The sequence below is a fragment of the Erinaceus europaeus genome, chromosome 1, assembly GCF_950295315.1.
Source record: "Erinaceus europaeus chromosome 1, mEriEur2.1, whole genome shotgun sequence".
NCBI classification, from domain to species: Eukaryota; Metazoa; Chordata; class Mammalia; order Eulipotyphla; family Erinaceidae; genus Erinaceus; species Erinaceus europaeus.
Genome location: NC_080162.1, coordinates 93,340,785 through 93,367,757, shown reverse-complemented (window position 1 = coordinate 93,367,757; position 26,973 = coordinate 93,340,785). Strand labels below are relative to the sequence as shown.

The window sequence follows — 26,973 nt, the reverse complement described above, 5'->3', positions numbered from 1 at the left end:
TATTAATGAATATTCTGAGTAGAATATTCATTTTAATTAATTCTTCCAATTCATGAGCATGGGATATCTTTCCATTTCTCTGTATCATTTTCTATTTCTTGGGTTGAAGAACTCTGAAAATGTCCAGGAGGTCTAGTCTATACGTCTCTTCAATTAGTTTTCTTGTTTCTTTGTTGATTGTCTGCTTAGATGATGTATTAGTGTGAGAATAGGATGTTGAAGTCTTTAACTATTGCTGTTACTACTGATATATTTTTGTAGCTCTTTCAGTAAGTGTTTGATTTATTTAGACGGACCCTCAATGGGTGCATATATGTTAATAATTGTTAAATCGTCTTAGTTAATTGATCCTCTGATCACTATGCAATGCCCATGCCTATCTTTTGTTACATTGTTTACTTAAAGTCTATTTGTGTTACAGAAGAGAATAGATGTTCCTTCATTTCTTTTGTGGTTCCTTAGCTTGTATAATAGTTTTCCATCATTTAACTTTGAGTCTGTGTTTGTACTGTTAAGTCATGTGGGATTCCTACAGACAGCATATGGTTGGGTTGTGTTTTCTGATCCATCCTCCTAATCTGTGCGTTTTAATGGGTGGATTTAAGCCATTTGCCTTTACTGATATTATGGATTCAAGGTATTGCTGTTCCATTATTCAACAACTTTTTCTTTGTTCTCATATATGGCAAGAATTTTGGTGATGGTGTTCATGTTTATAGGAGACTTTTTAAAACGTCTTTGAGGGCAGGCTTGGTGATAGTTGCCCCCTTTAACTATTGCCTAAGAAGGTTTTATCCCTCCATCTAGTCTGAATGAAAGTTTAACAGGATATAATATCCTTGTGTGAGACCATTTTTTACTGAGAGCACGATAGGTATCTTGCCATTCTCTCTTCTGGCTTTTAGGATTTGGGTGAAGAAGTCTGCTAATAGTCTTATGAGTTTTCTTCTGTGTGTGACTTTTTTCTCTTGTAGCCTTAAAGATACTTTCTTTATCCTTACTTCTTTCCATTGTAACTCAGATGTGTCTTGGTGTCTTCAGGTCTAGCTTGATTCTGTTTGGGACTCTCTGGGCCTCTTTAATTTTAATGTCCTTTCTGTTGTTTTGGGTGAGGAAGTTTTCTTCTATTATTTCCTCTAGGATCCTTTTTTCCTTTTCCTCTCTTTCTACCTTTTGTAGCCTAATTATCCATATGTCAATTCTTTTGAAATCATCCCAAATGCCTCTGCTGTTGTTTTCAGTGTCTCTCAATCTCTTTTTAGCTCTTTTACCTCTTTCTTATTTTTCTCTAATCCATTGTTGGTCTGGATAATTCTCTTTTTTGCTTCTGTTAATCTGCTTTCCTTTCCCTCAACTTCCTTCTTCACTCAGCTATTTTTTTTTTACCTTCAATTACAGTGCTTGCTTGTTCTACTAGCTGATGTTTTAGCTCAGCTACTTCAGCTTTCAGTTCTTTAACTAGCTTGACATAGCTAATATTTTATTTCAGGGCCTCATTGGTTATTTCCCTATTTCTGATAGCATTTTCCTCAAAAGCTTCCCTCACTCCTGTGCTTAATGCATTAATTAATATTTGTATATTTTCCTCATTTTTAGTTGCCTCTGACTTACTTGGAATTTCTTCTGGGCTCCTGTCCTGATTCATTGCAGTAGTTGATTTAACTCTTTTAGATTTGACTTTTTTTTTTTGGTGTGATTTGTAGTTTTGTGCCTTGTTTGTTGTCACTCAGTTGTTGTGTCATGTGAAGAGGAGCCACACCAAAATGAATTCCTTTCACAAATGAAATCACTAACGTCAGAAAATACAACAACAGCAACAGAAACAAAGAATAATGCAGTTTAACGAAAACCAGTTAGCCAAGCAAAACCTCCCCTCCAAAAACAAAACCAATGCTGGGGTAGCATGGGGTTACCTCTTCCTGGGCGCATACTCTCTGGGTTGGAGAGAATGAGACGGGAGCCAGCCTGGGCTGCTACTCACTCAGCGACACGAAGGAGATGACTCTTGAACAGAGATCGTGGTGGTGAGGCAGTTCAATTTTTTATTGATCAGGGAGCCCAGGCTTTTAAAGGTTGGATCCAGAAGTGGCAAGTCAGAAACAGAAATGGCTTGACATGGTTTGGGAAGGGGTGGTCAAAGGCGAAAGGGGGCTGGGAAAGGTAGGAACTTCCTTAGCAACTGTTTCAAGGGTTTTAACTGGTAGGATAAATAATAATACCCTGCAGGCAGGGAGGGTCTTGAGCGCAGAAAGAAGATAGATCAAAGGAATGGAATGGGTGGGGATATTTTAGGCAAAACAATGTTTATGGAGACAATAAGGGAGCAGGCCATAGTATCAGGTATGCAGGGTGCTTTGTGAGGCAAAGAGTCTGATAAGACGAGAGGATGGATGTCCCATTAAGTCAAGCCTTGCCAAGCTCAACCACATCATTACAATTTCCCAACATCTCCCCTTTTCTTTTTTTTATAATGGCCATAGTATCAGGAATGCAGTGTGCTTTGTAAGGCATGGAGTCTGATAAGACCGGGCAAACCTTTAGGGTTACTCTTGTCCCTCCTTGCTCAACCTCTCAATAGAGAGAGAGAGACTGACAGGATAGATGCACTCCTCAGGTCAATCCCTGCCAGGCTCTACCACATCCTCACAATTTCCCGACAAACCAAAACAAATCCTAGCCAAAAAAAAAAGAAAAGACAATTACAGAAATCAACTATAAATCCTAGAACAAGTGGAAAGTAGAGAAAAGAGAGGAGAGAGAGAGATAAACCACCCTGAGTCAAACTTCTTCTACAAGATAAATTACAAACAAGTGCACTTGAATACAGGAAAAAGACAGCAACAAAAGGAAAAATAATGTTGAAATTAGCTAGGAAGAATGAAAGAGAGAAGAGGAGACAAGAGAAAGAAAAGCAAGATCCTCCCAAAATAGAAAGCACAACAAATCACCAATCAATAGAAAAACAAGAACAGCTATTTTTTGTCAAACCAGAGAGAAGGGAAAACAAACAACAGCAAAAAAAGAAAAAAACACATTAAATAAAAAAAACCTAACAGTCAGTCTGCAGATTAAACTATTCATGATTGACTGCACACAACCTCCCCCCCTTCCTAAACAAAACAAAAACAATTACAAGAAGTCACTATCAAACAAACTCAAGAGATAGAGGGAAGAAAGGAAGATAGGAAGTTAGCCCAAACCAACCCAAAGGAGATATTTTCACAGCCCCAGCAGAGGTCCAGGTAGTCAACCACACAGATAGAATTCCACCCCCTTCAAAAAAAAAAAGGGGGGGGGGACAAAGAAAACAACCCTTGGCTTGGTTAAAATTTCCTCCTTCTTTGGGTGACTCCCTACAGATCTTGGAATCCTATTAATAAGTTTAACTCCACAGTAGGGCCTCCTTGTCTATAGCTGGTTCCCTTACTCTCTGGCCTGAGGGTTGGACAGGGGGAGTGCAGAGGGAAAGAATAAAACTCACAACTCTGTGCCTCCTTTGTCCTTTTCAGCCTTCACGTTCCAGCCTAAGGGTAGGTTATATGATTCTGCCTTGGTTCCACTTTGACCTCTCCTGCATACTTCCTCCATCACTGGCCTGGAAATCCTACCCTCATATGAAATTCTCAGGTTTAAAGCAGCCTCCTTTCAGAGCATATGCCAGGTATTGTCTTCAAGCTGCCATCTTGGCTCTGCCCCTGCTTCTTTCTTCTTACTCGACACAGTGGATAGTTACAGAAGTGAGGAGGTGGGGATTGGAAGACAGCCATGCTTTGACTTAGAGTACATAAATGAGAACTGGCCTTGAATTGCTGGAAGGTTTACAGTCATCTGTGAGAAAAACTTATGGCAGCTACTGGATTGAAGATACTGTTCCAAGGTCCCAGAAAATTTTGGATGGGGACACAATAAGAAAGGAAGAATTTGAAGAGCAGGACAGTTGGGATAGGGGTCAATAATGTGTCCTTGAATATGTAGTAACTACCCCTGGTTAACTCTGCTACTCACTTCAGCTGCTGCTGCAGATAACCAGAGAAAATGTTGATCACACATAGCCAGAAAGAAGTCTGCACTTTAGTGATCTAGGAGGTAGTGCAGTGGATAAAGCATTGTACTCTCAAGCATGAGGTCCTGAGTTCAGTCCCTGGCAGCACATGTATCAGAGTGATGTCTGGTTCATTCTGTCTCTTCTCCTGTTTTTCTCATTAATAAATAAAATAAAATCTTAAAAATTAAAAAAAGAAGTGTACATTTTAGATCAGGATCCCTGTAGAAGATCAATGTCCACATTGGGGGTATAGGGTATAGCACTCAGTGGAATAAATTCAGCCTCTGGGAAGTTGAGAAGATAGAAGATATTTAATAATAGGCCTCTGCAGTGACTCTGACATCAGAAGTGAGAAAAAAACAAAAGATATGTGACAAGTCCTTTTTCTCTTTAAGGTGAGCTTTCTGCGATGATGTGTGTGATTCCAATTACATTCTACATGACCTCATTTTTTTCTAGATGAAATAACTCCTCCCATTAGTCCTATATATTTCTTCATTAAGTAAAGCTAACAACTACTCTTATGTTAAGTGCTCTTCCTAATAGTCCCACTTATTCATGTATCAGATGTGATTTCTTTCATTCTGTAAGACTATGCTTGAACTAGAGGCCATCAGCAAGGCAGCTGAGAGCAAAGCTAAAAGTCAGACCCATCTACAGCATGTTCTCCACTTCTTTAAGTCCAAATAAGTCCTTGCCCATATCATCTATGTGTCCTGAGATATGAATTTCTTGTCCTTTCTCACCTTTGATTATCTCTTGGTCCCAAGCCATCAAGATCACCTTCTCTTAAATAGACTTCTGTCTGAAATACACAGTCCATCCCTGATTTAATATGTAATAGCACCTTGATATTTTTAGATTACTGTAGTTTGGCATAATTGGGAACTATATTGATCATTCTAAAAGGAAATAACTCTTAATGTTTTACTTTTTCCAGGTCCATGTGGTTTCAGCTGATCCGTCTTTATGCTCAAAACAGATTCTCAAGACAGCCCCTAAAATACATAGGTTACCAATTACCCTTAAACATGTTGTGTTCCTTTCTAAAATGGTTTTTGAAGCCCTGATTTCTAAACTTGTCTCCACAATACCATCTCATTATCTCAAACATAAAGTATCATCTACATGGAGGAAGGTGCAAGACTTCTTTTGATTTTGAAATATTCAGTTATAATCTTGACTTGCAACCAACTACCAATTTTGAGACAGTTGATGAAACAAACAAAAAAAATATTATTTTGCCTTCAGGGTTATCACTGGGGATCAGTGCCTGCACTATGACTCCACTGCTCCTGGAGTATATTTTTTCCATTTTATAGGATAGAACAGAGAGAAATTGAGATAGGAGCAGGAGACAGAGAGGGGGAAAGGAAGATAGACCCCTGCAGACCTGCTTCACAGTTTGTGAAGCGACTTCCCCTGCAGGTGGGGAACCAGCAGGCTCGAACTAGGATCCTTACATTGGTCCTTGCATTTCACCTGACTCTTTTCACTATTAAAAAGTTTGGTTCATGTGAGTTCCTTTTTTTTTTCTTTTTATAAAGTTTCTGTGTTGCTCCCAGCCAGGGAACAATTTTGTTTCTCTTTAATCCTCTCTCCATATAATCTCCAGAGGTTTTTAAATGTGTAAATATGATTGTGATTTGTGTATGATTGCTGGAAAAAAAATAAAAGGATTTTGCTGTGACACATAAAGGACTTGGCTGTGGCGGGGCTGTGAGCAGGTTTAAACAATCAAGGATTTATTAGGGTGGTATAGTAGTAGGGGATGTATATTTTAGGTATGACAACATAAATATCAGCAGGAGTTAAGGATAAACTAGGCCCATTAAGTCCATTAGTTAGTAACCAGAAGTTCAGCCCCACATGCTCATTTATTCCAGTCATCAACAGTATGGCGGGTCCTGAGAAACCTCAGCTCAGGTCACCGTGAGCCGCAGAGGCACTAGGAAATAAGGGATAAGAATAGGCTAGACCCATGAGAAAATTTATTTACCAAGGTTTACATTAATGTATATACAAACCCTGGGAGAAGCAGCCATCACCCCAGAGATGTCTCTTTCTCTCTGAACCTACACCAGCTGCCTACAGTCACAGCACATGCTTGGTCAAAGAAGGCCGGACTTCGGCCACTGTAAATTAACGGTTTCCACCATTCCATCAGTCTGATGTCAACCCCAGCCAATTATGTCCCAAGGGCTGTGCTGTGGTATGCTAGGTCACAATATATTATTGTAACCTTTCTACTCATTCTTTTCAGTGTGGGTGGGGTTTAGTGACTACCTTGCACCACATCTGACCCTGAACACAACACAACACAATAGCCACTGCTGCCTTTCATCATTCATCCTTTTTTAAAAAAAATTTTTTTTAATTTATTTTCCCTTTTGTTGCCCTTGTTGTTTTTTATTGTTGTTGTATTATTGTTGTTGTTATTGATGCCATTGTTGTTAGATAGAACAGAGAAAAATGGAGAGAGAGGAGGGAAAGACAGAGAGCGGGAGAGAAAGATAGACACCTGCAGACTTGCTTCACTGCTTGTGAAGAGACTCCCCTGCAGGTGGGGAGCCAGGGGCTCTAACCGGGATGGTTACTCTGGTCCTTGCACTTTGTGCCACGTGCGCTTAACCCGCTGTGCTACTGCCCAACTCCGGACCACTCCTCCTTTTATCTCAACTTCCTTTACTCACTATCCCCCCCCATCAAAAAAAAAAAAAAAGAGAGAGAGAGAATGTCCCAGGTTTATCTTCCTATAGGGGAAGATTGTGACATGAAATATGATCCGATGCTTCTTCCTGTAACAGAATGCCAATGATGTGCTTTCTGCTACACTTACCTTAAGCTCATCAAATACGTACCAAATAAGATATCACCTTTACCAAATTTGTAAAGAGCAAATTGAAAGGTCTAACATGTGAACTCACAATGGTTTTCCTTCCTCCCATATTTCCTCATTACACCACTCAACCTATTTCATCCTATAATGACCTTAAGCTCCACTGAATATAATTAGGCCTGTATTCGCCATAGCCATAATTGCTTAGTATAGAATAAACCACAAAAATGTTGAGAAGATTTGTATAGTGAATGAGTGCATAAATGAATGCCCATGTTTTCAAAACATAAGTGAAATTCTTTTGCCATGTACGCTTAACCTGCTGTGCTACCGCCCCGCCCCCAAGTGAAACTCTTTTGGAGTGAATATAATTATTAGTGAATTAGAGGAAACTAGTTTACTTTAGTCTAATATGCCAATAAAACACAGATTTTCCTGTCTAAGTCAAGCAAAATAACTCCCAACTACAGTGGACAGCACTGGCTCTTAAGGACTTGGCTATAAGTAAGTCAATGTATACCATTTCAGCAGCAGACATGTTTTTCTGACCTTCAGGGTGATGTTGAATAATCCTACTTGCAATGTATGGTTAGTGCATATTGTTTGTAAATTAATAATTTAGAAACTGTGACTGGGCATGACCCGTTAGCTCCTTTGTCATTTGTTATTCTGGCTGCCTAAATATTTCCTGAGAGGCCTTTAAAAAGTCCTGAGGTAAGAATGGGTTTGGTTATCTTCCTAGGAAATCAGTGATCCTGAGATCCTGGATCTAGTCCACAGTGCCCTCGGCAGGATGACTGTGGTCCGGCAGATCTTCCCCTCTGCAAAGGACAACCAGAAGTGCATGAGGAACAATCATCGCATCTCCTCCCTCCTCTGCGACCCCCAGGAAGGCTACCTTCAGATGCTGCAGGTCAGTGCTCCCCTCCTGAGTATTTCATATGAAGGCAGGATTTCCAGGCCAGTGATGGAGGAAGTATGCAAGAGAGGTCAAAAGGGAATTAAGTTAGAATCATATAAGGGGAGATTCTGGGACAGATTAGTGAGGAGGGAGTCTTACTCTTGTTCTTGGTAGGCTATGGGTGGTGGTATGCCTTAGCTCCAGCTGAGTCTCATTTCCTACCAACTTTAAGTATTAGAACACTGTCAGTTGTTAAAATTGATACCAGTTGGCTGGACAATGCCTATGAGCAGTATTAATAGGCAATTATTCCTGTTGTCAGCAGACAGGGCAGATTAGCTCACTGGGTACCTCTTGTATTTAAAAATTAGCAGCTTAGGGAGTAAGGAGATTCCTGTCTCTTTGTTTCTGTGATGATTGTTTTGTGTGGGATAAGTTCATCTGGCTGGGCTGGCAATGAAGCTTTTCTGTAGGGAGTCATCCTTTTAAGTCTATTTGAGGCTTTTCCACATAGGGAATATAATATAGGTATAGCTTTTGGGAAACCAGTTGGCAGTGTCCCAACTCATCTTCAAGAACTGGGATTTAGGTCAACCAGGACATTACTAGTGTCACAGAGGAGCAGGGAGAAGCAAGAGGTGACTCTTACCATTACCTGATTCATTTGTTTCAAGGTGAGCAATAGAGTGTTTATGGCCAGTCCTTCTACTGCTCTTTTGAAGCAGGTGCAATCGGTGTTATCTTGCTTGGGGGCCTGAGAACTGGTTACAGGGCTGCACATCTGTTGTGAAAAGCGACTTTCTTTCTAGATGTTTGTGAATAACAATTAGCATTATAAAGAGCATCTATTGACAGTGTAGGATTCGCTTCTCCTTGAGGGATATTGTACACTAGAAAGTTTTCCTTTGATGTTTGGTGGGAGCCACACAACAGAAGTGAATATCCCAGTCAGACTCATGAAATTTATCCCAAAATTTGTGTATCATTGGTGAATTATAGTTTAAAATGTGTTGCTTTTTTTTTTTTTTTTACTAAATCAGGCCTGATGGGTGGAAACTGGGGTTACAGGGCTGAAATGGGCTGTATTGATCCCTTTAGCACTCATCCCACTCTAAAATATTTGGGTATCAATTTACCTGGTGCTGCACATCTTAGAGAGGGGGGTTGCTGGAATATCTGGTGTGAGCTAGTTACATGTCTATTTTTCAACTGCATCTAATTCATTCTATAATCTTAGATTTGGTATGGGAGAAGTTAGCATACCCCAGCAGATGGTGAACAGTAGAAATGTGTTCTTGGTTGATGAGGAAATACAATGGACACTGTGATTATAGCTGGTATTAACTCCCACTTCCGTGATGCCTGCTGTTCCAGGGAGCTGTCAAATTGTCAGGGGTCTTTTATAAGGTTGTGGGAAGTTGGCAAACAGAATGGACTGAAAGTATCTGCTGGACCCATAGCCCTGAAAGTTCTGGGCTAGTGAGCCAGAGTTGAATTTTCTTGAAACAAGGTCTTATTTATCTGAAATTCCCTAGTATTTGTCTTCCTCTATTCTACAGTTTGGAAGAAGACCTGGGGGCCGAATGGTGTGTCCCTCACTAGGCCTCTGTATTTGTTATTCTCACCCTCCATGTGGGTAGAAATGGAGTGAGACCATCTGACTCTGGCAATGTGGTCCATTCTAACACCCCCACTGGAGGTCAGGAAAGTGAGAGGACTCCCTCTGTGGGATGAGTGCCCAGAATAGCCTCACTCTCTAGAAGAACTCCCTAGTTTGAGAAACTTTTTCTCTTCAAAAACACACTAGCTTTGACCCTACCTTGTCCTTTATCTAGCATTCATTAATTCTTTCATCCATCTATTCATTCATTAATTCTTTTTTTTTTTTTCTTTTTCCTAATGGCTGCTTTGTTCTGTCACAGTCCTAGATGAGAAGCAAAAAAGATGCAATTTTCCATTGTCTAAGCATGCACTATATGGTTGGAGTGCGCAAGGAGGAAGACACTGCTCCTGGATGTCTACGATTGCTCACTCTGCCTGCACTAAACACAGATGGATTCCACACCAGACACACTGGATACAAAGAATGTGTCCTGCAGGGCAAAAGAGTTAGGGAGGCTGATGCCACTAAAGGGAATCCTGTAGAGGGGACTCTGCAGTTTCACACACTAACTCATTTAAACTACATCTTTGTGTGTGGCTAAACATCTTCAACTGGAGCAAATGCAGAATCAGACTTCGAATCTTGACGATTTCACCCCTTTCTGTTCCTGCTGAGATGGAGCTATATCAAGAGCAAGATGGGTATCACAGATCTCTTGTAGAAATAGTAGCATCAGTAGTAGCAATAGCAACTGCAGTAGTGGTGACATCAGCAGCAGTAATAACAGTAGTAGAAATGGGAACAGTCGTAGTAAAGCCAGAATAATAGTAGCAGTACTGGTGGTAATAGCAACTGCAGCACCAGTAGTAATAGTCGTTGTAGTGGCAGTTGTATTAACACCAGCAGCAGAATGCGCAGCAACAGTATAGGAACCAGACTGCCTGAGTTCACAGTCCAGTAATTATAGTTACAAATTTTTCATTATTATTTATTTGTCATTCTGTGTCTCAGTTTCCTCTTCTGTAAACTGGGGGTTTAAATGGTTCATGTCGACAGCTATCATGGCAGTGGCCCTAGTGGCGTTAAGGACAAGGGCAGCTGCCCTGCTGAATCCCCCTCAGGCTGTTGCTCTTGCTGTCAGATATGCAACCAAGAAGACAGGTGGCAGCTCCAAAAACCTTGGTGGAAAGTCATCAGGCAAACACTTTGGTATAAAGAAATTAGAGGATCACTACGTTCAAGCTGGCCACATCCTTGCTACTCAGCACCACTTTCGCTGGCACCCAGGTGCCCTATGTGGGAACGGGGAAGAACAAATGTCTGCATAATCCACTGCACCAAGGAGGTTTATGTGCTCAACCCCAGCAATTTGGAGCCTGTAGATCTGGTTACCAAGCTACCCAGGGGCGCTGTGCTCTACAAGACATTTGTCTGCCAAACCTGAGGGCACCTTCAAACTGGTATCTATGTTCTAAGCTTCCAGTTGAGGCCATCGGACAGTGAGACTGCAGTTTGGGTGACAGCCGGGTGGAACTAGAAGAAGCCAAAGGTTGAGATATCAACAAGCCATCCTCAGGAAGAGAACCCAGTAGTGGCTGATGAAGTGATGAAGTGACTGACTGGAAAACACTTTTGGGAGAATTGATTTGGGAGCCACAATAAACTTAACTGAAATCCTGAAAAAAAAAATGCTACATGTCCCTTACAATCATAATGAGAATGAGGTCATAGAAGATATATAGAAAGCACTTAGAACAAGGTTATGCTATCATCAGTAACATTTAGGATAAGTGACTGGGTGTGTTTCCATGGAAAGACTTGAATAGCTTCATTTTTTATTTTTATTTAATTTTTATTACCTACTTAGTATTGATTTACAAAATAATGAGATGTCAGGGGTATAATTCCACACTGTTCCCACCACCAGAGTTCTGTGTCCCCATTTCCTCCACTGGAAATTGTAGTAGTTCTCCCAAGGTCACAAATAGGGATTTACTGTTATTTCTGTACCTGTCTGTCTATCTATCTATCTATCTATCTATCTATCTATCTATCTATCTATCTATGTGTCTATGTATGTATGTATGTATGTATGTATGTATGTATGTATGTATGTATGTATCTATCTACCTATCTATCATCTGTCCATTTACTTATCTCTCTCTATATATTTGCCCATTTTTCTATAGTCCTGCCTTCCCTTCCATTCTCAGTCACACCTACACCCATCACTACTTCTGAATGTCCTTTATTTTTTCCTCTTTTGTCTCTGGGTCCTGATGGAATTGGAGCTCAGAGACCTCTGGTCATCTTTGCATAACATTTCTCACCCTCTGGGAGTATGGACCAAAATTCAGTATGGGTACAGAAGGTGGAAGGTGTGGCTTCTGCACTTGATTCTCTGCTGGACATGGATGTTGGCAGGTCAATCCATAACCCCTAGCCTGTTTCTGTTGTTTCATAATGAGGTGAGGCTCCGGAAGGGTGAGATTTTGTGAAATATTTGTAGGTCATTTCATCATCCTGACCCAAGGAGGTCAGGATGGATTCACAGTAGCACCTGCAACTTGGTGGCAGAAAGGTAGGACAAAATGACTAACAGGAATCAAAAAGTAGGAATATAGTAGATGAGAATAGGGATCTTAGGGTGGAAAGAAGCAACAAAATATTTTAATATATTTAAAATGTCATTTTAAATATATCCCTATGAGTCTATGACTATTGTGGTTTTTGCTTGAGTTTGATAGTTAACATGGAGGTGGACTGAAATTATCCTCTGAGAAGATGGTGTCAGAGTTGAGAACTGGGCTAATAAGTTGGAGTAGGGTAGTGAATAGCTCCCAAACTTGAAGAAAATTTATAAATAAAATCAACTGTTTACCCCTTCAACCTGACCCAGGGTCCATATATATTTAGCACCTGACTCTGTGCAACATCTGAGTCCTTGTCAGTTTAAGTTTGCAGTCTGTGGTCAAAGATGGGAACATTCTAGGGTGCTCTCATTTCAGGACCATTCTTCCTTGAGTGGAAGGATAGGATAACCCACCATCCCTTCAGAAAGTGGGACAGTCCTTACCATTGCTTCTTTATAGTGGGGGCAAGTTTCTGGAGTGGTCCATCAGAGGGCTTATGCTGATGTTTCTGATGGAAGTGACCAGTGATGGTGGAGAGAGGGATCTATTAGACGTTGAGGCCCATCATATCTATGTGAGAATCTAAGGATTACCTGACTATGGGCCCTAGATGATGGGGTGATATGGTATTAACCAAAAGACCATCACTGAGTGAGCCAGTCTCTTGCCATTATCTAGCTTTTGTGGTCATTTATGTATCTGATGAGCTTGGACTGTCTCCTAGTTGTTAAAGTGCTGAGTGTCATTTTGTTGCATTCAAGCGGGTATTAGGTTTATAGGGCCTGCCTTCTTTGAACCTTTTTACTAGATTGCCAGACTTATTGTAGGTCTAAGTCTAATCAGTTAGAGAATTAATGGTGCCTTCTTTAGGCTTTTCTACTAGAATCCCAGGCTTATTAGGTTTAAGTCTAATCACAGAGGACTATTAAGCACTTTTATTTTGAGTTGTATGTTTGTCCTTTGACTGTGTATACATATATACCTGTACTCAGTGTCCTAGGCCCTAACCTGTATCAAGTTTCTATAACTTTGTTAGATAATGTGACATTTGAAATGGAATCAGGTAGTCCCATGTGTTAGAAAAGATCCCACCAGATTAGAGGTATTGGGAGGCTGACATCTGAGGCTTGGCATCTCTGGAGATAATCTGTAGTAACAAGTCAGTAGCAACATAATGTCTCATGGTAGCATTGGCAGCATTGATTTAGTTGAGGTCAACAGAGGCACTATGATGATAAGGGATCAGAAAGAAGAAACATAAAGAAATTCAGGCAAAGTCCTAGAGGTCCCAGGACTAGGAGAAATAAGGATCTTAAAGGGAATTGGACAGATTCCTTGTAGTCATAGAAATAGTTTAAAATAGCAGTAGCTAAATATTAATATAACTGAGTTAGTTGGGCCTTGTTTTTTCTATGAAAATCCAATGGTTAGAATTTATCATAATATACTTGACCTCACTATGCTTTGTGCCCTTTATTGAATCTACTAATTGCAGTAACTTAGATACAGACAGGCCCAAATAGGTTTGATCTATCTGGCCTAATGCTGCATAACTTCGATGTTTGGCCTCATTAAAAAATAAATGGTGTAGTTATCTTTATTTATGTTTTATGATGGAGACAGAGAGAAATAGGGCAAGAGAGGAGCAGAGATAGACACCTGTAGCTGCTCCACCACTTGTAAAGCTTCCCTCCTGCAGATGGGGACCGGGGGCTTGAACACAGGTCCTTACACATGGTAATTTATTCACTTTGCTGGTTTTGCCACCTCTCAGCACCTGTATTTATCTTCTAAGCATGCTCTTTGAAAGCAGTGCAATAGACGGAAAAGCATTCTCCATCTGTCTGTTCCCTCATCATAGACTTTGCATACCCTTTGGTATCCACATCGTTAATGCTCACACTTAGTCATAATTACCTGGTTCTAGAGAAGAGAGGCCTTATCTTTAAGGCCCACTAGCTCTTCAAATAAGATTCTGCATATTGGAGACTCTCCATAAGGACGGATTTTGTTAAGAATGCAGATCTTCCCAGATATAAGACCAACTACCACTGCATCACTACACTGAAGAAAGCCTTGATGTTCTGGTGTCTTTTCCTCTCTCCCTCTATCTCTCTCATTCTACCTTAAAAAGACAAATGAGTGGCTAAGAAAGTTGTGGTACATATGCACGATGGAATACTATGCAGTTGCCATATCTTGGGTGAAAGTTTAAGATATCTTGAATGAAATAAGCCAGAAGAAGAAAGATGAATAGTAGATGATCTCATTCATAGGTGGAAATTAGGAAGCAAGAACAGGGAGCTGTGTGGTAGCATACCTGGTTAAGCACACATAGTACTAAGCACAAGAACCCACGCAAGGGTCCTGGTTAGAGCCCCAGGCTCCCCATGGTGCAGTGGGGATGCCTCACAAGTGGCAAATCAGGTCTGCAGGTGTCTCTCTTCTTCTCTTCCTCTCTGTCTCCCCCATCCTCTCAGTTTCTCTCTGTTCTATCCAATAACAACAACAAACGAAAAAAAATGGCTGCCAGGAGCAGTGGATTTGCAGTGTAGGCACTGAGTCCCAGCGATAAACCTAGAGGGGAAAAAAAAAAGGCAACAAAACAAAACAAAACACAAAGAACAGTAAAGGAAAACAGAAGATGAAATTTGGACTCGATGTGGTATATTTCACCAGAGCAAAGTCTTCTGGGGAAGGAAGAAATGGGGTGGTAAGAAAAGCACGAGGGTCTTGGGGCATAATTATGGAAAATATCTCTGTTGGGTTAGAGTTTAGTCACCTGTGATGAGGAAAAGAGGAATTTTACCTATGTTTCAACAGCTGTACTCTAAGCCATTAACCCCTAATAAACTGGAGGGGGAAAAATGTCATCCCAGAGCAATGAAGCCCCTGCACTGATAGAAAATAAATCAGGTCTTAGCACAAGTTAAACTGTCTCTAGAAACCTCTTTATATATCTATAAACAAAATGCTTTCTTTTAAAAGGAATTTCTGTCTCCATTTGTTGCTTCCACTTTCCTTGTATGGGGGGATGAGAGGGAAATGTGAATTTATTTACTCATTCTGCCTGACAACCACTTGGGCAGCTTGTAGATTCATCTCATTTACAAGCCATTCCCTCCAAGTTGCATCAGTAGCTATTACCACTTCTTTCTTTCTTAATGACAGTGTAGAAGGCAAACTAATTTCTACTAGCCTCTAGCTGTGAGATTTATCGAGAAGACTTTAACATGTTTAGAACAACCAACTCGAGGAAGGGAAAAAAAAAACATTTATGTCATGGATTATTAACTTTGTCTTGATGAAATTAATGAAAATCCTTTTGAATATGGAGCTCTCCAGTCCATTTTTAGTTCCTCCCCCAGACGGATGCTCTTGGGATGGCAATTTTGGGTTAGAAGTTTTCATGAGGACCATAAAGAACAGGAATATTTACAAGATCATTCATCTTTTGGCTTCTCCACTGAGTGAACCTCAGAAACTCCATCTTCTTCTATTAGGCCTGTGGTCAGAGTTTTCTGTGCTTTAGATTCAACCGGGCACTATTATAGCAAATCAATTTTGTTCCTATTTAGTGCCGAGAAAGTCCCTTGGAAGAAAAATACCTAAATGACTGGTTTCTAGTGGTTTCAAAAGCCTTACATTTGCCAGTGTGCAGTGCTGTTGTTTATTTTCTCTGCAAAGCACTGTCTTACATTTGGGCGTTTCTAATTCTTGTTTTCTTGACAAGTTAGTTTAGGATTTGTCTGACTCAGCCTATAATAAAAATGACAGCCAGGACCTGGTGATGGTGTACCTGATTGAGCATACATGTTACAGTGCTCAAGAAACTGGGTTCAAGCCCCCAATCCCACCTGCAGGGAGAAAGCTTTGCAAGTGGTGAGGCAGTATGGCAGGTCTCTGTCTGTCTGTCTATGTATCTATCTACTTCTTCCCTCTTGATTTGTCTGTCTCTATCAAATAAATAAATATGTAAATAAATAAAATATTTTTTAAAAAAGTGATAGCAGCATGGGCGGGGGAGACAGCATAATGGCTATGCAAATAGACTCTCATATACCTGAGGCTCCTAAATCCCAGGTTCAATCCCCCCACACTACCATAGGCCAGAGCTGAGCAGTGCTCTGGTGTTTCTCTCTCTGTATGTGTCTCTCTCTTTGCATCTCTCTCAAAAATAAAATCAATAAAAATTTTTTTTTAAAAAAGTGATAGCCAACCCCTATGAATCCTGAGAGTTTGCTAAGATTCCATGAATGGGTTTGCTCAGAACAGAATCTAATGTAGCCTAATGTAGACATATTGTCACAATGATACCCCATTTATATTGAAATGTGCTCCCACAGGGAGTCTGGCAAATGATATAAGCTGTGTTGTCTGGTCATTGTGGAGCCTGGGATCCTGGAAGTAAGCTGTGGAGGCTAATGTGGCATTATCTAAAATGCAACCTCAGATTGGAATTTCTTCTTCTTGGTGCATTTTGAAATTGTTGAATGACCTGATAGATGGAACCCCCTGCCCCTCAGTCTGTTGAAACCTATTAAACCTCCCCCTCCCCCAAGTGTCTCTGTTTCTTTAGTATGTTCTATACTCTTCCCTGGCTACAAGATCTTTGTCAACCTGCGTGTGGAATCCTTTCCTCTGTAGCAGCACTGACCCTCCCCACTTCAGAGCTGTCTCTATCCTCATGTCACTTCCACAGACTTACTTAACTTTAAAGACCCAGATGGAACTTTTGACAGTCATAGTGGAGAGACATTATCATCAGTGTCTTTGTCAAAGACAATTGCACAGGTGGTCTCTCTGGGTGCAGCTGTTGCTGTTCTGCCCAGAGGTGGCCAATGTGTGCATCTTGGAGCCCACAGAGCCTTTAGGATAAATACAATGAAGACATGCCCCTCCCCTCTCTTTACTCGTCTCTCTTCCCCAAATCCTTTGATCCTCTGCCACACAGATAGGGACTTCCATGGACATCTGCTATCTCTGCCCCTCAAGTCCGCCCAGCCAGGGTGCCTTTTCTCAGGACAGGTGGGCTGGCAGCAGTTTGGCAGAGTGGGTCTTGCCTGGGGGATGAATTTCTCAAGCTGTGACATCTAAGCATTAGCTTGCCTTTCCAGCTGGCTCCTCTGCTGTCTGCTTGTCTGACTTTGCTGGAGGAGCAGAGCCATCAGAGGATCTGGTCAGAGGTCAGTTCCTGCTGTTTGCTTCTGTGAAGTCTTTCTAAACAGTTGAGTTTGCTTGATTAATGATGGAGAGGAGAGAAAACCAGATTCTTTAGAAACCTGGAGGAAATGTGTCTTCCTTAATGAAAGCATTTCCCTTGTTTTCAGCTTTGGTGCTGGGTGGATAATGGTAGGTGCCCAGATGCAGCTGTTTGTGTGACTGTGACCCCTGCCTGACGTTCATCTTCCTTTAGCTACAAGGATGATTCTTGCCTTGACAATGTGAATGCGCAACACCCTCCTGGGGTCCCTGTAGGTATACTGGAGATAAGACTGAAGCATCCTAAATTCTCAGATTTAAGACAGAGAATTGTGCAGGAGCACTGGGAGGGCTGCAGAACAGGACCATCATTCTGCAAGGCCTCTCCTTTCCAGTCTGATGGAGGAAGGTACAGGCCTCAACCTGCCGAGGTCCAGATAGGATTGAAAGCACAGAGCTCTCCTGAAGAGCCCAGCACATTGCACAGGGGGGCTTATATTTTCATTATTCCTGGACTAATCCTGCTTTGAGGGATTTGGTAAATAAACAGATCATCTGGGCTTCTGACTGGGCTGCCTCTCTTCTTCTGATGTTGACCCAGATGAGAAATCAGTGCCTTTCCTGGTCTCAACAAGACAACAAATCCAAGTCTCAGAGATTATATCTAACATGGCAGGCATCAGGTGAGGGCATTCGCACTGTCGCTTCATAAACAGCCTCTGATGTCCAACATCCCTTCTTGGTGGGGGTTGTTTACCTCTGGTCCCCCTCTTCCCTGTGTATCCTCCATTCTTCAGACTCTCCTATCTCCCCTCTGCTGTTCCCTCTCTCTGGGTCTTGACTACACAGTAAATTCTTATTTTCTCATACAGATCAATTTAGTAATTTCACTGGTAGCCTCTGCTCCTGCTGACATAAGGTGTTTTCCTAAATACAGCATAGTTACTGATGTAATGGGAATTCTGGTGCTAACCTCTTAAAAGTAAAATTTGTTTCTTCCATCCCTGGTTCTTGGTTGACTTCATGCAATTGGTCTTTAATTATCCAGCAGCCAGGGCTGTCTGCCTTGGGTTTTTTGAGCACTGCAAGCCCCAAACAAGAGCTCAAGGCTAAATTCTCTCTTCTGCTTCCCAGAGATATGCCCTTACCTTTTTAGTTACGTTTCTGAGGACTCATTCCTTACATAGGTAATGGAATTTGGAATCATAATCCTTGTCAGTATTCTTACTACCCATCTTTGGAATTTCATGCCTCTGATTTGGATTGCAGATGGACTGGTTCACATGTAACTTGCTCATCAGAAAATCTGTGCCCTTCCCCAGCTTTGTGTTAGGGAAAATAGGCTGAGATTGCTCCCCACATGCTGGTAGATTCATTATACATAAACTCAACCAGGAGTTGAAGAAAAAAGCATAATTTTCAGGAATTTTAAGCTTTAGTCAGGAAATTTGAGAACACCCAGGCTGGAATACCTGTGGGCAGTAAAATATGAGATGAGATGAGATGAGATGAGATGAGATGAGATGAGATGAGATGAGATGAGATGAGAAGAGATAGGCAAAGGATGTGAAGGGGAGGAGAGGAGAGTAGAGAGATTTACTTCCCCCAGGTAGGCAGAGAGAGACCATACTCATAATATCAAATTTGATGAACTTCTCAGGCCCCACCTTCACTTCCTTTCTAAACCACACCCACACATGTGGCCACTCCCATTATCTGTGCAACATTTGCTTTCTTCCCCACCAGCATGGGGGACATGTGTGCTTGGGGCATATGTGTGGAGGTCTGGTGCAGCCAAGTATCCATATTTCAAGTGCTTTCTAGTCCCAACTATCTCCTGTGTCTGTCCCTACCTCCACTGACCCGAACAGCGTGACTTCTATCTTTCTCACTAAGAGAGATGATCATTGAAAATACCCGAATATCTCTTTTCTTTACTGTTTTTATTCCCTGAAGGATTTAAGCTATTCATTCAGCTTTCATTAATTACACACACCTATGCCTTAAGCACTGATTGTGTACCAGTTCTTATGGTTGACGTCTCACAGTTTCCCACTTAATTATCCCAAAAGCTAAATAAATGGGAAAATGTTAATCTTCATTTTGTAGCATGATCCAGTTAAGAAGAATGACATGTGCAAAGTTCCAGAGGCAAGGGGTGAGAGGCAAAAAGGGGGAAGTGAGTGGAGGTGAGGATAACTGCCAAAGTACTGTGATCAAGGGTGTAGATAGAGAAGTGGTAGATTCAGATGCACATCTGAGAAAGGCAGCTCAGTACAGAATAGAAAACAGGGAATTGGGGGGACTAAGCCTGGGAGATAGGGCTACTGTCTCCCCAGGGAGAAATAAGGGCATCTGAACCATGCTGTATTCAGAGAAGGAGACCCCAAAGAGAGGGCATAATGACTAGTCTCCAGAACATAAATACCCTGAGCAGTGAGGAGTGATCAGTCGGGGACGGAGTATAGACATGACATCTCCCACAAGAACTGGGCTGAAATCCCTCCCCCCATTTCCCCTCTCTGCTCTGTTCTGTATGACTAGAACTCATCTGGGGAGCCTCATTGCAGGACTGACTGTTCTGGAGACACCTGGAGGAACTCTTGATTGACCCATCTGCCTGCTCAGGTCCTTATTTTCCCTTCCACCCTTCCTGTCTCTGGTCCTTCCAAACATAAAAAATAAAAAAGCATGCAGACAGTGAAGTTGGCATATGGGTTATTACTCTACATGTTGTGCGGGGGTGAGGGGGTTCCACCAAACCTCTGAACTTCTTCAGGGTGACCAATCACATTGTGTTTTATTGTCATCAAAGTAATTCTAGAGCATTAAACGACTTGTTTAGCATCACTTAGCAAATGAGTGCCGGTGGAGTAGGCATCCATTGTGCACCTGCTATATCTGCACATGGCTGTGGCATGGGACATATTCAGTGGTTAAAGCTCACCTAGATTGTGATGACTCTACAACACTTGCTCGTGAACAGCAGCATGAAAGTTGTGGAGGAGGAAGCTGGCATAATTCTGCAGGGTGGCTGACAAAACCAACTGTGCTCCTTTTGGCTCTGTTTCCACCTAGTGCAGAGACCACAGGCCTTCACGAAAGCCCCAGGCTGCTCTCCTGGCACTGCCTCTCATCTGCCTATAACTTGTCTCCCTCTGGCATTCCTGAACTGCTTCCAGTCTTTTGGTTTACTTCAGAAGAGGCTGGGGGGGGCGGGGGCAGGGGGCTGTGCTTGCCTTTGTTACTTTATTCTGTGGGCCAGTCAGAGCTCTATACTCTTGCTTGGGAAGGGTGAGGTTCTAAATAGTGACAGTGTCCACTGGATTGTTAGTGATTTCTGTGCTGCACTGGGATGTGAGGAAGGTAAGGACTCCTACAGACCAGTTCCTCCTCTTCCCATCTTATCTTTCCATTGGGTCATGTAGCTTTAGCTTGATCTGTTTATCCCCCTTGCTTTCAGGTCAACAGTAAATGAATGCTCATGTCTCAGGAGCTCCTGTCACATCATACTTTTTTTTTTTTGGTTCCAGTACTCAGCATGACCAACCCCTGACACTGGTCTTCACTTACCCAACCTTAGAAATGGCTTTTCTGTTGTATGCTTTTCTGTCAGGAGCCCTGACAGAAACTGCCTTTCTATTTTATGTTCTCAAACAACCTCCTCCAAAACTCCTTATCTGAATAGCCAGACCGTGAGGGTCATAGTCCTCCCACTATATCACCCGGCAGTGAGGCAGTGAGCCAATAGATCTCCTAAGTGTGAATATTGAGAGTAGGAGCAGATGGTGGAGATCCGCAGATCAATGTGAGCGTTAGTTTCTGTTCAAGAAGTAGAAAGGTGACAGCACAGCTTTTTTGTACCTGAGAGGACCTGAATGAATGCAGAAGATGAAAATGGATCCAAGCAAGCATCAGGAAGACATTTTTGAGTAGGCTATAAATGAGTAAGAAATAGTGGGAGCTAGGTGATGATGTACCCGGTTGAGGGCACAGGTTACCATGTGCAAGAACCCAGGTTTGAGCCCCCACTCCCTGTCAGCAGGGGAAATGCTTTATGAGTAATAAAGCAGGTCAGCTTTATTTAAACAAAGTCCCCTTCCAAGTCAAAGTTGGAAGGAACATATTTTTTTTCTACTGTTTTCTGAGTTGTCACTGTGAACCAAGATCACTATGTATCTTCTTTTTCCTTTTCTGTTTTTTGTTGCTACTAAGGGGCTAGGTGCTGGCACTACAAATCCACTACTCCCAGAGGCCATTTTTTCCTTATTTTCCCCCTCTTCTATTTCAAGACTTGATAAGACAGAGAAAAATTGAGAAGGGAGGGGGAAATAGAGAGGAAGAGAGAAAGGTAACCTGCAGACCTGCTTTATTACTCACAAAGCATTTCCTCTGAAGGCAGAGAGTGGGGACTCAAACCTGGGTCTTTGCACATGTTTACCTGTACCCTCAACCAGGTGCATCACTACCCAGATCCTACGGTGTCCAGTCATCCATCCAACTATCCATCATATATTAAGCACCAATCACATATCTTGGTTGCTGTTGGGTTCTAGTTTCTTTTCCTCTAGTGTTATCGCTGGGGTTCGATGGATCCACTATGGATCCACTGCTCTGGTGGCCATTTTTCTATCTTATTGGATAGGACTGAGGGAAATTGAGAGGGGAGGGGGAGCTAGAGAGGGAGAAAGAGACACCTGCAGACCTGCTTCATGCTTGTCAAGTGATCCCCTTGCAGGTGGGGAACTGGGATCCTTCCTCTGGTCCTTATACTTTGTACTGTGTTCACTTAACCCAGTTCTAGATTCTTGAGTTGAACATACACAATACACACACACACACACACACACACACACACACACACACACACACACACACTTGCACACCCACCAACATAATCACACTCACACCCATCTTTATACACTCACAGACATCTGGAAAGGAGCATTGGCCAGGCCTCTTTCTTTTTACAGAAATGTGTTCGTTCACCTTCCTCAGCAGATAGACTTGTGGGAGGGTTGAAAGTTTCCTTTGGCCTTTCTGAGTCACATTTTGTTTTTGTCCTCTTCATTGCCTCTCTGCATTCATACGTTTGTTAAGGATTGTAATTCATTGTGAATTGAAGTGCTGAGCAAAAAAGGAAATTCCAGTGGGTGCCAGTGAGGATCACGCTGAGTGATGCCACCCTGTGTGTAAGTGGGTATAGGAGAGGGATGTAGGTCAGGGAGTCCCTCTGGTTCAATAGCCTTGAATCCAAGTGGGTGACTGGGAGATCCATGAATGGCTTGAGAAATCTTCACATTGTCAAGTACTCTCAATTTTATCTTATCCTTGGGGGAAAAAAACATAAAACGGTTAAACCAACCTAACTCTAAGTGGCTTGCATTTCTCTTATAATGGCATCTCCACTCTGGGTTTGTCTTCAGAGTGGCAGTAGACATGTCAGCAATGATTTTACAGTAACAGGGAGCTGGGGACTGACAAGAGCGAGAACAGGGAGTGGCTTAGTCTTTCTAGTTGAGGAAATGCTTCCCCAGGCTCCTGGCAAGGAAGACTCAGTATGGTTCGGATTTTCTCTTTTTGGCAGGGATGTGAATTCCCCATGGGTGGTGGGGATAACTTCTCTGTTGTCAGACAAGCATCTGTGTACTATAGAGACCTAGAGAAGATCAGTAAGCCTCCCCCTGACCTGGGGCTCTTACCTATGTCAGCAGTAGCCAGCCATCCCAGGCACATATGTGTTACCTCTGTGACAACTCCTGCCCATCTTTTCATCCTGTTAGACAATGACACGGAGAGACTGCAAGCTCACAGGCCTCAGTAGACTACACTGCTCTGTGTGCCTACGACCCTCATAAGAGCACAGATTGAAAGCAGGTAGGACACGGCTTTGCAAGATGGCCAAAAGACAGGCACACCCATGGAGCAAGCTTTGCTTGGACATGACATGGCAGAGATGACCCTGGTGGGTTGGCAAGAGGTACCAGACAGCCACAGTGTAGCTGAGGTTTCTGAAGTCCTGTCCCAGCTTTGTAGGCCCAGCCCTGATTCTACTTGTGGAGGCTGGTTCCCAAGCTTTTGTCTCAGATTTTTCTGGTGGGGTGCCAGGTCTAAAGGTATAGGAGGAAAGAGATTACAGAGGTGGGGGTATGTGTTGCAGCTGTGATGGACATATTGGGAGTGGGGAGGTGATGGGAAATAAGGCTACAGCCAGCAGGGGTTTTTCTGGCAACCGACAGAATTTCCTTTGATCTTCTCAGGAATCTTCTGAGGCCCACATGTTCTCCTATTTATATCTGGTAATTTTGTTTTTCTGAACTATTTTTAGCAGACACCTTGCTGTGTGGGTATGCAGAGAATTGTCCCCTTGACCTACTTCAGCTGATGGATGTGCAATGGTTACTTGTGTGGGGTCATAAACTTGATTAAGGTTGGGGCTTGCCTTGCCCCCTCCCCCACCATTCATCTTCTCTGTTACTCTACAGTGCTCCCAATTTGAGGAACAGGGTGGTATGATTTCTGAGGGAAGGGCTGCCCTTATCACCACAGAGAGATCTTGCAGAACCCCTGAGAGGAGAGTGCTTGCTGATGTTGGGAATCTCCACATCTGGGTTTTCTTTAGTCCTTGGTGCTTCACTGCTCCAAATTACTTTTTCAGCTAGATACAGACATAGGTGGGATATGATAGCACTAGGGTTTCCTCCATCCCAGAAGGGGCTGCTCTGGAACCTGCTTTGTATGCATGGCCAGGAAGGTGCATTGTCCAGGGGAGCTATTTTGCTGGCTCCAAATTGGGGTCTTTAATCAGTCAGGAGTGTGAGCCAGACTATGAGCCTCCCCTGGATCTCACTACTGTGATGCAGACTTTCTCACCATTTCTTCAACTTCTTCCTCATAGCTGTGCCCCAGGGTGTGCTATCTCTTCTATAAGTCATCAGCCCAAGCCAGCCAGGCAGGGGGCAGCTCTCACAGTTGCCAGTTTCAGATGTGTCCATTGGTGGCAGTGATGTTGCTGCAGAGCAGGCTTCATGCATGGCCTCTGCAGTCACTACCACCAGTAACTACCACAACATCTTTCAGACAACCACTTCACATAGAGCCACTTGGGGAACAGAGTAGTCTTTCTCAACATAGATCTGATTTGTGAACACACATCTTCCACTGGCATCACTCATCCACTGCACTCTCACTTCATAGCACAGCCCACAAAGCTCAGCATGGCCCAGTATCCAATCCTACATTGCCCTACAGTACCTGTTGACACAGATATCTTAAACTGCATTTAGACTCTTACCCAGGGTTCAGACAACTCTGAACCATAGGTTCTATCTAGCTGCCTATATTGGTTAATAGCATTTCATTGGTATATCCACTTGTTTGCTTAGCATCTGTGACTGTTTTTCTGCTATTACATCAGAGCTGAGAAGTTGCAAATGAGATCCACAAAGCCTAAAATCTTTACTGGCTGTTCCTTTATGTGCTCATTGTGTCTGCCCAGACTCTGTTTCCTTTGCACCTTCTTGCTTTTGCAGATGTCTGTCCTCCCTATGCTTTTACTCTTTATCTTGTTACATTTTTCTAGTCAGCACTTTTTGCCCATCTTTTGCTCTGAATAGGGAGGTTCACTCAAGTTTTGCACAGAACTAGCATGCAGGTGTCATTCATGGCACTAATCATACTGGTTCTCTTGTTAATGTACAGATAAGTCCACCTGTTTTTCGCTCCACACTTCTACCAGTTCCAGAAGCAGTGCTTAGCCTACTCCAGCATTTGACTGGTTTTGATTGAATACCTGGAATCCAGAGGTTGGCGGTGGCACAGATCTTGGGCACCACTGGGTGTTGATCACCCTGCATCTCTACTGGTTTCTTCTCATTTCTGGAAATGCACCAGTGGAAAGGATTTCACTGCACTTGTCTTTGCAGATCTCCAACCTCTACCTGTATGACAGTGTTCTGATGCTGGCCAACGCCTTCCACAGGAAGCTGGAGGACCGGAAATGGCACAGTATGGCGAGCCTTAACTGCATTCGCAAGTCCACCAAGCCATGGAATGGAGGGAGGTCCATGCTGGACACCATCAAAAAGGTGTGCATGGGGGGAGGGAGGGACACCTTCCTAGGCCAATGCCAAAGACAGGCTGTTCCTTATATCCCCATGCTCCGCTCACTCCAACAGCCTAAAGTTGAGATCTCTGAGTGGCTGTCCAATCAGCCTTTCCTCACAAGCCTCCCCTTAATATAATTCCTGTTCCAACACTTGAAGCTGATTGAGTTGGGGGTTCATAGTTATGTGTCACTGTGTCTTCATTTTAATATACGGTGTTTGGTCTTCTGGGAGGTTAAATAACTTGTCAAAGGTCAATGTAAATAAGACAGTGAAGGCACTGCTTACCAGATAGCTTACCAGATAGCCCTCCATGCTTACCAGATAGCCCTCCATGCAGGCTGTCACTATTAACAAGAAAAGTTGTCTCAACTGCCACTGTATGTGTTAATTAACCAGGGCCTCACTGTGTACACACACACACACACACACACACACTCACTTGCCATGTGTCCCATGTGCAAAGGTACTAACACCAAGTTAATCCATAGAACACTTGTTGGGGGAATTGGCTTTGAGAGGTTTCAAAAGAGCATTTAGGGAAATCAGTCATGCTAGGAGTTTTAGTCATGATAACTTGTGTGTGGTCCTAATGGAAGTAAAGATATCCCGGTGTTTGTTTGAGTCTGTTGTAGCTCAGGCCAGAGGCAGAGTACTTTCTGGGGCAACTCAGTCTCTGGGACTCTCCCAGTTTACAGTCTCTTAGAGATCGGGGCTGGATGAGATCCCTAATCCAGATTTGAATGGAGAGGGGGGCTTAGCACATGCTCACACAGCCTTTCTGCTAGGTGCCATTGGCAGAGCCCACTGAACTGCCAAAAAGAGGTGCAGAGTTCGCATACCCACCAATTACTTCCAACCTGACCAGATATATACCAGTGGTCTGTGCATGATTTCTCCTTCCGTTCTTGCAGCTTTATGACATGGGCTCTCAAGCTGAGAGATGGCAAGTGATTTGTGCAAGGTGGCAGAGGCAGCAGAGCCATGTCTAGAGCTGGGATTTGGCCTTCAGTGCTCATTCTCACTGCATTGGAATTTACCGTGGTGTGTCTGATAAGACTTTTATCATCCTCTGACTTCCCACTTGACTCAGGCAAAGATAAGTCCCAGGACAGTGGGTACAAAGCTGTCACTCTGAACTTAATGGAGCTGAGGGCAGGTGCTCTGTTCATATTGGCTGCAAGCCTTGACAATTTCCCCTGTAGACAATGACCTGGAAAATATGGACTCTGCAGTGAGGCCTTAAAACTGCCAGTGACCCTTTCTGTGATGTTCTCACAGCCTGATTGCTCCTTTCTTGGTGACCTTTTCCTTCTTTGCTTTAGGGATTCCCTGCCTTCTTTCCACCAGTTTTTCCTTTCTCTCCTACAGGGCCATATCACTGGCCTAACAGGGGTGATGGAGTTTCGGGAGGACAGTTCGAATCCTTATGTGCAGTTTGAAATCCTTGGTACGACCTACAGTGAGACTTTTGGCAAAGACATGCGAAAGGTAAGCCTTAGCTCTCACCTCCCTCTCTGCCTGCTGTGGTGTCCAGCAACCTTACGTTTTGAGCAGGTATCAATCAACACACAAGGTTCACCCCCCACACACCCCTACACCCAGTCTTTCTTTGCTTCTGCTGCCTTTGAAGCTGTTGTTCATG

The 26,973-nt window shown here is 42.8% G+C and overlaps 1 protein-coding gene and 1 pseudogene across 2 annotated transcripts in view; both read left to right on the top strand.

The window, feature by feature from the left end:
• The window catches only part of GRID1 (glutamate ionotropic receptor delta type subunit 1), a 955,154-nt gene that overhangs the window by 621,742 nt on the left and 306,439 nt on the right, over positions 1-26,973 (top strand). For both annotated transcript variants that reach the window (XM_007530211.3, XM_060190942.1), the window contains exons 6-8: positions 7,627-7,797; positions 25,149-25,310; positions 26,700-26,819. In XM_007530211.3, the coding sequence (XP_007530273.2) occupies positions 7,627-7,797; positions 25,149-25,310; positions 26,700-26,819 (453 nt within the window). The remainder of the gene's footprint in view (positions 1-7,626; positions 7,798-25,148; positions 25,311-26,699; positions 26,820-26,973) is intronic.
• Positions 10,450-10,938, top strand: LOC103119880 (large ribosomal subunit protein bL27m-like; annotated as a pseudogene).